The sequence below is a fragment of the Heliangelus exortis genome, chromosome 11 (genome assembly GCF_036169615.1).
Source record: "Heliangelus exortis chromosome 11, bHelExo1.hap1, whole genome shotgun sequence".
In the NCBI taxonomy this organism is placed as follows: Eukaryota; Metazoa; Chordata; class Aves; order Apodiformes; family Trochilidae; genus Heliangelus; species Heliangelus exortis.
In genome coordinates, this window is record NC_092432.1 from 2,824,966 (window position 1) to 2,838,574 (window position 13,609).

The window sequence follows — 13,609 nt, forward strand, 5'->3', positions numbered from 1 at the left end:
CTTGCTGCCAGACGTGAATGTTTCTGTTTGTTTAGGGTGTTTGGTTTGGTGTTTTCTTTTTTTTAAAACACATTTTAGCCTGCCCACAGCCACTGAGCCAGGCAGCTGCAGAGCATCTAGCTGTGGGTGTGATGGATGGCAGTGGTGGGTAAGCTGGGACACTCCTGCAGACAGCACTGCTCTTCATCAGGTACCCAGAGTCCAAGCTGAGCACCTGCTTCAGCAGAAAGGGGGCCAGATGAGTTCAGCTAACCCAAATCCTGCAAAACATCTGGTTTATGGCTGCAAAAAACCTCAATGTTGTTAAAAGTTTAGCGCTGAGGGTTTCACACCACAGAGCAATGACTGCACAATCCTCTCCTGCTGTTCCACAGGCAGACAAGAGGCAGCCTGTGACTCCCAGCCCCAAAGCCACCTCATCCGACTTCCCCACGACTGCTTCCAAAAAGCAACCAACTCCTTCTACTACGATGTGGGCAAATGCCCAGCCAAGACCTGTGCTGGGAAGCTGGATAAGGGACTCCGGTGTAAGGACAACGTTGCCTACTGCTGTGGGGTGGCCAAGATGGAAACCAGAGACATCTCCTGCAACGGGTACACGCTCCCCACCAAAGTTGTCACACAATGTGGCTGCAAAAAATGCACCGAGACCAAAATAACAGTTCGAGGCAGAGCTACAGCAGCAGATAATGGTGAACCATTAAGGTTTGGCCACATCTACATGGGGAACAAGAGAGTGAGTATGACTGGCTACAAAGGAACCTTCTCCGTCCATGTCCCAGCCGACACGGAGAGGCTGGTTCTGACTTTTGTAGATCGGCTGCAGAAGTTTGTGAACACAACAAAAGTTCTGCCCTTCAAGGAAAATGGAGGGGCTGTGTTCCACGAGATCAAGATGATGAGAAAGAAACCTCCTGTTACACTGGAATCCACGGAAACCAACGTGATCTCCTTGGGAGAAATGGGAGAGGATGAGCCCATCGCCGAACTGGAAATCCCTCCCGATGCATTTTATAGGAAAAATGGAGAAGCCTACAGAGGCAAAGTGAAAGCCAGTGTGACATTTCTGGACCCGAGAAACATCTCAACAGCTCCTGTGACACCAAGCGACCTGAACTTTGTAGATGAGGAGGGGGATGTATTCCCACTCCGTACGTATGGGATGTTTTCCGTGGACTTCACCGACGAACGGGGCTCTGAGTCTCTCAATGCAGAGGCAGTGAAAGTTCACTTGGATGCTGCTCAGGTGAAGGTGCCAGAGCACCTACAAGAAATGAAGCTTTGGTCACTGAACCCAGAGACAGGATTGTGGGAGGAAGAAGGGGACTTCAACGTCGAGAAAAGCAGACGGCGCAGAAGGGAGGAGAGAACTTTTTTGGTTGGGAACATGGAGATCAAAGAAAGGAGGCTTTTTAACCTCGACGTCCCGGAGAGCAGACGGTGCTACATCAAAGTCCGGGCGTACAGAAGTGAGAGGTTCCTGCAAAGCGAGCAGATACAAGGGGTTGTGATCTCCGTTATAAACACGGAGCCAGAACCAGGGTTCTCCTCCAACCCCAGAGCCTGGGGCCGTTTCGACAGCGTCGTCACCGGTCCCAACGGCGCCTGCGTGCCGGCCTTCTGCGACGAGCAGAACCCCGAGGCCTACGCAGCTTACGTCTTGGCCAGCTTGGGGGGAGAAGAGCTCGAAGCTGTGGCTTCTGCTCCCAAACTCAACCCGAACGCCGTTGGTGTCCCGCAGCCGTACCTCAACAAGCTCAACTACAGGAGAACAGACCACGAGGACTCCAACGTTAAGAAAACAGCCTTCAGCATTAACATGGCCAAGCCAAGCCCTAATTCCCCGGAGGAGAGCAACGGCCCCATTTATGCCTACGAAAACCTAAGGGAATGCGAGGAAGCTCCACACAGCGCTGCTCACTTCAGGTTTTACAGGATAGAGGGAGACCGGTACGACTACAACACCGTTCCCTTCAGTGAAGATGACCTCATGAGCTGGACCGACGACTACCTGGCGTGGTGGCCCAAGCCTATGGAATTTAGGGCTTGCTTCATCAAAGTAAAAATAAACGGACCCCGAGAGGTGAACGTAAGGTCCCGGAACATGGGCGGGACTCACCCGCGCACCGTGGGAAAGCTCTACGGCATCCGGGACGTCCGCAGCATCCGTGACCCCGAGAGGTCGAACGTGTCGGCGGCCTGCCTGGAGTTCAAGTGCAGCGGGATGCTCTTCGACCAAGACCGCGTAGACCGCACGCTGGTGAAAGTGGTGCCCCAAGGCAGCTGCCGCCGGGAGAGCGTCAACAGCATGCTCCACGAGTACCTGGTGAACCACCTCCCCATGGCTACCAACAACGACTCCAGCGAGTACACAATGCTGGCTCCTCTAGACCCCCTGGGACACAACTACGGCATCTACACCGTCACCGACCAAGACCCGAGGACCGCCAAGGAAATCGCCCTGGGCAGATGTTTCGATGGCACCTCCGACGGCACCTCCAGAACCATGAAGAGCAACGTCGGCGTTGGGTTGACTTTCACCTGTTCGGAGAGGAGCGCGGCGGAGCAAAGCATCTTCCAGTCTCAGAGGAACTCGGGCCAGCAATCCATCCTGGTTCTGCCAGGGCAGAGACCGGCGTATGGGAGGCAGCCGGCGAGCCGCCGGCCCTCCCAAAGCAGGATCCCCATGAGAGGTCAACGGCCTCTTGGATACTAGAGCTGTAGGAGTGTCTTGGTGAAGTCACTCACACTTGATTAAACATCATTTGAAAGTACCATCTACCTGCTAATAACCTAACTCAGAGCTGGTAGGTGTCATTATTTTTGAGGAATAATTAAGGTGCACTTCCCCCCTCCCAACACACACACACACACACCAGAAAGGAAAGGCATAGGGCAAAAACTGGGGGCTGGCAGCAGTAGTGGGTTTGTGTCTTATTAAATGCATCCATTTAAAAAAAAAAAAAATCTTTTTTTCTGCCTGACATTAAACAGCTTCATGTGATAGCCTGAAGGGAAGACTAAACACATAATTCAGTTAAGTTGTGTACATAAAACATTTTTCTGTTCTGCACGGGCAGACTTTGTCGGCCCAAGTACCTGTACAGTAGTTGGTAACATCAAAAGGAATAAATTGATTTCTTCATACTGAATGCAACTGCAAGGTTTTGTACTTGAAAATGTAAGTATTTTATTTATTTCTAGCTTGTTTTAGAATTACTGCATTCAAGCTAAACTACTGGCAGCTGCATTTCTAAAAAAAAACTCACATGCTTGATAACACGGAGAAGCCACGTGGATTTGTAGGCTCCACCTGGATAAAACTAGAGTTTTCTCTTCCTTCTTGCATTACTTGACAAGAAAATCCATGCTCTGTGATAGGGTAGGTTAATAAAAAAAGTCATTTTGTAACTTTGACAACCCTGTGTTGCTTTTGTCTTTGACAAGCCCAAACAAACCCTACAGAACCCCAAGAACAACATAATTTCACCTGAGAGATGGCAAAAAGGTGGGTGGGCTCCTGGCTGAAAATTGGAATTCAAACACATGCTCAAGTGTGGATTTCCCTCTCCTACCCAATCCCCTCCCTATGGCTATGGAGGTCATGTAGCCTTACCTACAGACTCTTGAGGGCATGGGGAATCTTTCAACAGGCTTTAGCAATCTTCAGAACATGTTCTCAGGTCTGCCATGGGACATCCTGGGCATTAAAACACAGAGCTGTGCAGGACTGAGTGCCTGTGCAGCCTGAATTATGCTTAAAAAGGTAAAAAAAAACCAAAAACCAAACCTTAGTAACGTTTTTATGCAAATTGACAATTATCAAAGAGGAGCAGAAAAGGAAGAGCTGTGGAATACTCTGGCACATCCTCTTCATACCAATGAATTCAGACTCTGTGTTTTCTTTTGTGTCTGGTCTGCTGCAAGAGCTTGGCGTGAGCTGGGGCCAAGGCAGCCAGTGGGGAGCATTATCCTGGACCTTCCCACAGAGCTCTTGGCTTGCACTCCCAGAGAAATGTCTCTTCCCTCTGCTCCCCCCTCCTCCTCTGCAGCCAGGCAGCCAAATCCTGAACTTAGTTTCATCACTTTGAGGGTGAAATAACACAAATGACTTCTACAGACCAACCCAGGAGGCTCAGGGATAAATGCAGAACGGGGATCTCGTCCCTGGGCTGCATGTGAGAGCCAAACCCTGCAGAGTACAGGGCTCTTCCTTTTCCAGAAAAAAGTCTGCTTAACAGGAGCAAAACAGTCACAGCCTTAGAGCCTGGAACAGCAAGAAGCTCTCCAAGTTTCCCCAAACTGTCCCCCCCGCTGCAGCTTAACTCTGACTTGGAGGAACAAATCAATCTCTGCACTCACCAAGTGGCTGAGCTCTCAGAGGAGGCTGCTGGCAGATCCAGAGCAAGACAGAGAAGTTTCCAACACGGGTGCTTCAGCCCTATCAACACAAAACAACCTTGGCCCAACCACCACCACCACTCACTGCTAACACTTTGTCATTACAGACGAGCCAAATGCATGAAGAAATGTTTATATAGGAGAAAAGCTACAGCAGGTCCTGGCTGCCACCACACACCCCACTTTTATGCTCTCGTTCAACGTCAGTTCCAACTTCCCCAGTTTGTGTTTATGGTCAGCAGTGTCCTCTCTGCAACCTGAAACCTACCCCACACCCCCACCTATCCAAGGGGAGCATCAACTGGGGGAATGGGGGAAGGACTGGGTCCTCCCTGGGTTCAGACCACAAACCTGGAGAAACAGGCAGGAGGAGGAGACCAGGCTCTCAAACATCAGCAGGTTTGGTGCTAATGGCAAAAATATTTTCCATTAAGGTCATTTTTGTCTCTGACACTCAGATTAATCCGGTGACCCATCCCTCCTCCTGCTTTTAAGAAAGGGAAAATATTGTTTCACCAGAAGCTATCAAGCCCTCAGCAGTTAGGATAAACAAAAGGAGAGATTCTTGTCTACTCACAACCTTCAAATTATTCAGGGATTTTGCAACCAACTTTCTAAAGATTCAGGAACTCCTTTAATAAGTCACTTACACTTTTTATTTATTTGTAATTTACTCAGCAGAAACCAAAGATGTTTCCTAGGAAGCAGAGGGAGCAGTAAGATTTCAGATCATGCAACAGATGCATCTAACAGCCTAGGAAATATCACTCCCTCTAACATTCATGTGAAATCCAAGATGAAATCATCCCTATCCAACACCAGAGCCCTTCTGGTGCCCAAACATTTTGCAGTTCTAGCAGTCAGTGGGCTGCAGTGATCTTGAACCAGTCCATAGCAGATAAAACACCTCTAAGGTGGTCTAAGAACACCTCTGCTACTTTCCCCTCTCTGGTTGGAGAGAAGGAAAGGTTTCTTTGGCTAGAATCACTTTCCAGTTGCCAGCAGTGGCTGTACTTGACCCCAGCTGTGGTGCTGGGGATGGGGTCACTATACCCATGTTCCAGAATCAACCCTGACCCTGCTGTTCCACACCTCCTCAGCCAATGCCCCACTATTGTTTTGTCTCTTCTGCAAAAATAATCAGGTTTTCATTACCCACCGAGTTAAATCCCTACAGAGCTGAAGTGAAAGCAAAGTTTCCAAAGAGATGTTTTGGCTAACAGCTGCTGGGGGAACACACCAATTCCCTTTAAAGCTTCTCTAGCATGCCAAGAATAGCATCCCAAAGATCTCCTCCATAAAAAATTGATTTATTTTTACTCGGTTTTCTTCCATAAAACAACTGGGGTAAAATTGAGCTTATTCATGTAGGATATTAAATGTTAAGCAACAAAGAACTGTCAAATCTCTGATAACCTCTTGCACAGAAAGCAATTCTGAGAAGCCTTAAAGCAAAGTCTGCACAGATGAAAAGGTGGAGTTACCAGTACAGGTATCCCAGCTATAACATGGTTTAGAAACCACCTGGGATCAAACAACTGAACGAGTAAATTCTGTACCCGATTTTCACCCTCTTCTGCTCAGCTGACTTCGGGTTTCCCCTGGAAGAGATGCAGCGAGCACCATCTACAGGGCTTCTGAGGACATGTCACCACCTCCAGCTCTCCCAAAAAAAAAAAAAACCAAACAGGGAAACTGCTTGGTGCATTGAAACACCCACCCGCCCGCAGCCACCAGAACTCACCATCTAGAACTGCAAAAGATGCAGAAATTGCTCTACAGCTTCCCAGGTCGTTTTGGAGATGCAAAGAATAAAAGACAGACTCCTTAGACTTCTCTCCTCTGCAATCAGATTTATGGTGCCAGAGCAGATTCTAAAAAGCAAAGGAGTTGAAAGAACTTGCAAGGAATTTTTCTCAGAAGTCATTCCTAGGAGCAAAGTTGATTTAACAGCTTGGACATCTAAAAGCTTTAATTAATCTTAAATTGCCTGAACGTTTGATACTGTCTTGGTTCTGTGGGAGTGACATCTCACTGGTTATTTTGCTCAGGACATCATTTTGATTAACAATTTATTTTCCAGGGCCTGGGCACCAGGTACATCAGAAAAGGTCCACCCATGCTAACAGATTAATTTCAAGCACAAATGAGAGCATTTTGGACTTGTTAGAAGTGTTAAAATAATTACAAATAGTGGTGGTGGGGAGGGTTGGGTGAGATTTTCTTTGTTTACTCACTTCTCTGCTAATCCAGCTTCTGATGCAATCCATGCCTGAGGTCAGCCTCCTGCCATACAGCTGATTAGTGTCAAAAAACCTCACTGTCCATGGGAAGAAGCTTTAGACAAAACATTCTTCTCCTCAGCAAACACCAAATATTTGAATTCCAGTGATGCCTCTAAGTGTTCTTTAAAAATAACTGATTCCCAGAAGCTCCAGCTGGGAAAACACAAGGCAAGCAGCCATACCACTGAAACCAGTGATGTTACAAACCCCCCAAACACACCCAACATCCCAAAACCTCCATCCACCATCCCTTCCATTGGCATAAGGTGAAAACAAACCTTCCACAGACCCAACAGAGCAACAGCAAAATGACTTCACAACCTTGGCAAGCAGTGGGTGAGAGCACAGCACACAAATGCTTGGAGACAAACTTGGTTTCACAGCTTCTGCAGCACAAATTGTACCCTAGGGTCTGCAGACAGAGACAAGAGGAATTCTCCATAGGAGCCTGACTTCCACTTCACTGTTGGTTCCAGTTTTTGATGCTGATTCAGAGGGTTGGATTTCTTGGAGGACTGAGTGTTCTGAGAGACCTGTCAGAGGCAGATTAATTGTTGGACTAATGGCAATGGAAGAAAAATCCAGTGACATCTTGCTTTACCAGATGCTTCTTCAGAAACATTTTATTCCACTTTACCTAACACATTTTTCTTGATTATTTTCCTTTTTGCTTTCTTCCCCTCAGTGAGTCACTCCCAAGTTACACCAAGCTCCTGTCACCTTGGCATGGCTCACAGATTCAACACCTGGTGAGTCCCTGAAATAACATGAATGTATTGAAAAGTCCAAAGAGCCAACAGGATGAGTGGAAAAGGCAGGAGCAAAACAGAACCAGTACAACACCCACCCTACACTACTCCTGCTATTTATGTTTTTTTTCCTTTTGAGGCTTCCAAAATTTCAGTGATAATCCTGGAAACATGAAGCTAGTAGAACAGTGCCTCCCAATAGCTCCAGGGGTTCTGCTTTTAGGTCAACAGTATTCAGAAAAATACAACTTGGAGTAAATTGAGCAAGTAACAGGGGAGCAGCTCCTAAGATGTGACCAGTCTTCATTTTCCTGTAATCCTCACAGTGTTATGTTACTTCTAAAACAAGAAAGTAAAAGAAATCATCAGTTCTGGGGGCTCTTCCCATGAGATCCTCCTTCCTATGCATGCCACTACCCACAGGCAGGTTGAGGAAAAGCTTGGATTAAATTAATAACTCATCATCAGGTAAAATCACCTCAATGTGGGGATAAGGTAGCTTAAGGATCTGCAAGAAAATCAAAGCATTAAACTGGAAGGTAGAGCAGATATTCCAGACAAATCCCATCCATTAATGTCACTAGAAAATCTGTCATGGGTAAGTACTGCAAAGGAACACACTGCACAGATACTCTTGCCAGACATCATATTAAAGAGAAGATACCTGAGGAATGATTTGGAAATGAAATCTCTTCTACCTACAGTCTCATTTCTGTGATGCCACAAGTGAACTCCAGAGAAGCACAGCTGGTTAACACCTCCAGTAACTGCAGAACCAGTGCTTGAAGAAAATTATAGCAGAAGTCCTCGAAAGTAACTTGAAAACTTTGTATAAAAATAGATTCATTACCCAGCAGGGGAAACAGAAATTTATTCACCATCTTCAGCAGTCACAGAGATTCTCTTCCTTGATGGGGAAGGAGCAATGAGTATCATCAGGAACACAGGATGAAAACATGCAGATGACAGCAGGATCAAACACTTTGGGAGGAAAGCTCTCAACCAAGTTGGATTTTACAGGTGGGCACTGAAATACTCCATATTACTGTCAACTTAGGGACACTTTCTTCCACATTTTAAAATACATCTGTTTTTTTATGTCCTGGGCCAGTATTTCCCTCCCTTTTAGAGTCTTTTTTTGTCTTGTTAAGTTTCAGTGTTTGAAATCTGCATTCCTGATGAAAAGTTCTTGAGTTCTGCTGGAACCAGGAGTGCATATACCCATTGTAGAAATCAACTGCTGTGAGCTTCTTCTTTAACACAACTGTTTTGATTCCAACCCAGCCTTCCTAAAAACCAAAACACACAAAAAAAATAATGGCAGTGTGCTTAAGCACATCTTCAGCTGATGCTCTGTAGGTTGGCTTACAGAACACGTTTTATTTATGTCATCATGTTTAGATTACAAGTTCTTGCTTCCAAGTGAAAAGTCTGTTAGTGGAGACTGAAAGTTCTTCAAAGCACGAGTGAAAAGCCTGATGCTGACCTGAACTACTTCATAAGGATGGATAATTCAGTTACATAACACCCTAAGATTAAAAAACTCAACTTTAATGCAAGTGAAGAGAAAATAAATGGGAAAAAACTCACCTTGCAACGAGCTACCAGCATTTGAGACACTTTATGGTACATGAGGGAGCCAGGAACAGCTCCATGGTCATCTGGTGTCTGATCTGAAAGCAAAGTCTTGCATCAAAAAATTTGAAACATTTCTTTCTCTCTGGGGCAGAACAATAATCTTAAGTCAGGATTTTTCTCCAAGCTATTTTTTTGGAGTCTGTGTTTTATTATGCCCAAAGGAGAGTGAGAACAGGAGGAGAATGAACAGTGGCTCAGTTGCCCTCCTCCAGAAACCACCACCAAGCCCTGGGTGCTCTGGCCCACATGGTTCTTAGGGGCTATGACAGAAAATGGTTTCAGCAATGTTAGAGAGGGACAGGTTCCCTCCTGAGAGCCCCCCAGAGCATGGCATTAGGAAAGGATCTCCTAACTAATCAGCTCTTTAAAATCCTCCAATTTCAGGACCTGCTGCTCACTCAACATCATCACACTGACCTAGTTCAAGCTTCAGAAAGAAGTACTTAAAAGCTGTTGTGCAGCACAGCAGGTTACTAGCTTCAAGTCAGTGTGTTTGAGAGGCCAAAAAATTTAATTTAACAGATTAGTTAGAGAAGTAAATACCAGGAAACCCAGGGATATTATCCACTGCCACAATATCCAGAAGTTTAACAGTAGTACCCTTCCAGAGAGTCTGTAAAGGAAACTGGAAAGAGGAGCAGGTGAGACAGTGAGAATATTTTCACATATTCCAAACAACTGTCAAGGTTTTTATCCCTTATGCAAGATACCCCTGATACCAATATTAGGAGAAAATTCAGGTACAGGCCCAGATAAATGACTTCCCTTCTTTTATCCAGTTTTCCCTGCTCTTCCTCATCCCATTGACAAGAAAAACATTACCAGGTGCAGTCATGAGTTAAGCAACCAGCTACAGTGGCTGCTCAGTTGCATGTCATGCAAAGAGGTCATTATTGTGTTCTGAAACCCTCTCAGCTGCATCAGTGGGAACCTCAGAGCTGAGAAAACAAAACCACTGAGCTCATTTCCCACTTGGTATCAAACACAAGGAAATTCTCCTCTGCTTTAATTCACCTCTAGCACTCAACTATGCTGGGATTTTAAGACACCACGAAGGTTTTAGTGGCTAAAATAAGTAACCTTGGGGTTTAGTCATTAATGTCTACACCCACCTCAGACATGCTGGAGGATAGAAAAGGGTTAAAAAAAATCCCAGTGTCTCACCATGCTTCCTATAGCCCGATGCAGCTGAATTATCTGTGCAGCTGTTTGCTCTTCCCATTTTATACAGCTCTTTTCTACAGATATCTTGGGAGCTGGAGGGAGAAAGAAACAAGAAGACTTCAGGTTTTGGCTTCCATCTTTTTTTGCACACAAATAGCTTTTCTATTTTACTATTTTTTTCTATTTTTTTAAAAAAAACCCAGTTTTATCCTGGCAGCTTTGCCATCGAGCCAGAGGGTGCCTTAGGTGACAGCTGGAGGGAAGATTTTGTAAAAAAAACCTCAGTTTGGATTATTGATAGTTTATACTCAGTTGTCTTCTCATTTACCCACTGCACCACCACTGCTCACACCTATTTACAGGCACAGCTACAACACTTTTGTCTCTTACACCCAGAAGAACAACAAACTCACTCAGGTTTAGTGACATCAGTACTGCTTTGGATATTATACAGGTGACTGGGAAAGAAACCACAACACTCATGCAGTAAATCTGAAGAATTCTGAAGTATTTTTCCCTCTGTGTGACATTTTTAAGCCAGAGAAGGCTTAAGAGACCATATTTTAAAAAGCATAACCCAGCACAGGAGGAAGAAAGTTTGTTTTCCAGCTGATAAAAGATAAAAATGAACAAGTTGTATTAAAGATGATACCTACCAAATGTTACTCCTTCTTTGGGTTGCTCTTTTTTATTTTTTAAACTTTCAGGCAAGTTTTTCAAAACTGCTATCAGCTGCAAAAGGGAATTTTGTTCAGAGCATTAGCAAAGTGGAGTGTAATTATTAACAGTCCATCCAAGACATGCAAACACAGCACTTAATTTTTAATCAGTGAAAAACCTTCATTTGTAATCAGTGAAACTTTCTTGTGAGCACTTAGAAAATTGTGTCAGTAAGAAAAAAAAAACAGCCCAAAGGCATTCTTCACATGAATCATGATTTTAAAAAAAACCCAAAAAGTATTTTTTTATGGTGTTTTCTCTAATATTAATCCTTAAACAGGATGGTGACCTTACCATGTTTGCACCCAGCTGAGATAACAGCCCCTCCAGCTCCTTTGCAGTGCAGCAGGGAGGGACAACAAACTCTTCCTGCTTAATGATTGGACCTACATCAAACCTGGAAGGCAGAAAAGACACAAGCTAAGTGGAGAAGCTGTAATTCAACTGGCAGGTCAAAAATTTCCACTCCATACACAAATCTCCCCTCTTCAAGTTTTAAGCCATTTCCCCTTCTCTTCTCACCACCAACCTGTGCAAAAAGCCCTGCCCCAGCTTTCCTGTAGCAGTGTGAAGAATTAAAAGTCTGAAGTGCAAATGATGAGCTCACTAAAACACTGAGTTTGTGGCAAGTCTCATTATCAGGTGAAAGCTTCCAAATGCTTCAACTTTTAGTAGTAAACACACACATTAAGGAAAAAAAAACCAACAACAACCAAACAGTGATCACAGGGAACGATTTAAACAAGTTAAGTGGTGATGATGTGAGAGGCAACAGCAGCAGTTGTTTTGGGAAGCACATCTTACCTACCTTTTTGGTCTGATTTCCATAATTGTCACCCCAGTCACTCTGTCACCATGAAGCACAGTGTGGATTATGGGTGCAGGGCCTCTCCAGCGTGGCAGACAGCTGGGGTGGATGTTCAGCACACCACTGCATTGAGAGATTGTCAAGTTAGGACAGGCACAGCACAGAGAGGAGGTGCAGATGGGTGTGCAACACTTATTGCACTGAAAAAAAATCAAGAATTAACTTTCTGAAGCGTTACTGGTTTAAAAGGAGAAGTTTAAAGGAAAACTCACACTACACAACCTTCAGTTTCTGAGTGAAGACAGAAAGGAAGATGAGGGGAATAAAGGGAAAGACCCTGTGCCGAATGTTTGCAGAGATCTACAGGCTCAGGCTAAGCAGGTGACTCCTGGCAAGCAGCTGACTTTTCTTGCTACAAGCAACAGGAGCTCCCTCAAAACCAGAAGCAGGAGCTGCCCTGCCAGCTCACTCACTTACTATGGGAACTGCAGAATAAGCTCCTCACTCAGGAGACGTCCAAATGATGCCACCACACCCACATCAAATTGTCCCACAGGGCCCGTGTGTGGCCACTCATGAATAGGCAGCTGGAGCTCCTGGGCACAGCTCCTGACAGGCAGATCCCCAGGGAGGTGGGAGGGGAGGGTCACCACCTCCAGCCTGGACACCAGGGACTCCTCGCTGGGCTCCCTGGGGTGGACAAAACATTGAAGACTTCATGCAGCCAGAGAGAGGAAGAGGCAGAGAGTGGCTCAGCCCCACCTCTCACTGTGTCCCTCTGCCCTTCCCACAGCACTTGCTCCTCCAACTCCTATCCCCCTCCTGGATCCTCAGCCTCCCAACCCTACACCTCTCCCATCCTCCTCATCACACCCCTGGCTCACCCTGGTTAACCCCAGCCCATACCCACTGCCCCCTTCCAAATCCTGACCCCCTGTCATCCCTCTGCATTCACCCACCCGTGACACCACACTCCCACCCTCACCTCCTTTCTTCCCCTTCAACCTCTGCCCAACCCACACCCCCTGCTCACACCGACCCCAGAACATCCCTGAACCCCATGACTGCTCCCCATCTCCCACCCCTCGGTGCTCAGCCCTCCCTCCCCATCCTCAGCTCCCCTCTCCACAGCCTCTGTTGGCCCCTCAACCCCTCCTCTCACTCCTTCAGCCCCTCCCTTCAGCTCTCCCCGGCCCGGACCTCCTTGGCACGGCCCATCCCATCCCTCTCCGGCCCTGCCCTGCCCTTCCCTGGCCCCCTCACCCCCTCAGCTCCCCCCTGTCTCCGTCAGCTCTTCCTTGGTCTCCTCAGCCCTTTTCTGACACCCTAAGCTTCTCTCCCCACCTCAGCCCCTCTTTCTCCCCCCCTCAGCCCCTCTTTCTCCCCCTTCAGCCCCTCTTTCTGCCCCCCTCAGCCCCTCACCCCCCCTCAGCCCCTCTTTCTCCCCCCCTCAGCCCCTCACCCCCCCTCAGCCCCTCTTTCTCCCCCCCTCAGCCCCTCTTTCTCCCCCCCTCAGCTCCTCTTTCTCCCCCCCTCAGCCTCTTTCTCCCTCCCTCAGCCCCGCTCCCTCCCTCAGCCTCTCTCTCCTCCTCACTCCCTCCTTCTCCCCCCCCTCAGCCCTTCCTTGACCCCCTCAGCCCGTTCCTCCCGGCCCCGGCCCCCTCCCTCCCTCCCTGCGGTCCGTCCGGGCTCACCGGGCAGCCTGCAGGGCTCTGAGTGCGGTGATGCCGAAGCTGTCGGTACCGAAGAAGAGGATTCTCCATGGCGGCCCCCGCTGCCCCGCGCGCCGCTTTCACCCCTTCGCGCCAGGCGCGGAGCAGCCGCCCCCGCATCGCTCCCGTTCC

The 13,609-nt window shown here is 47.1% G+C and overlaps 2 protein-coding genes across 4 annotated transcripts in view; one reads left to right on the forward strand and one right to left on the reverse strand.

The window, feature by feature from the left end:
• CILP (cartilage intermediate layer protein) overlaps nt 1-3,420 on the forward strand; it is an 11,761-nt gene extending 8,341 nt beyond the window's left edge. For all 3 annotated transcript variants that reach the window (XM_071754173.1, XM_071754174.1, XM_071754175.1), the window contains one exon: nt 375-3,420. In XM_071754173.1, coding sequence (XP_071610274.1) covers nt 375-2,716 — 2,342 coding nt within the window. In that variant the 3' untranslated portion in view covers nt 2,717-3,420. The remainder of the gene's footprint in view (nt 1-374) is intronic.
• MTFMT (mitochondrial methionyl-tRNA formyltransferase) lies at nt 2,960-13,609 on the reverse strand. The gene is given in 11 exon segments (XM_071754183.1): nt 2,960-8,573; nt 8,575-8,724; nt 9,026-9,108; nt 9,617-9,698; nt 10,238-10,329; nt 10,894-10,969; nt 11,252-11,354; nt 11,766-11,888; nt 12,243-12,455; nt 13,460-13,534; nt 13,536-13,609. Coding segments are annotated over 11 exon segments (1,149 nt in total). The 5' UTR covers nt 13,598-13,609; the 3' UTR covers nt 2,960-8,483.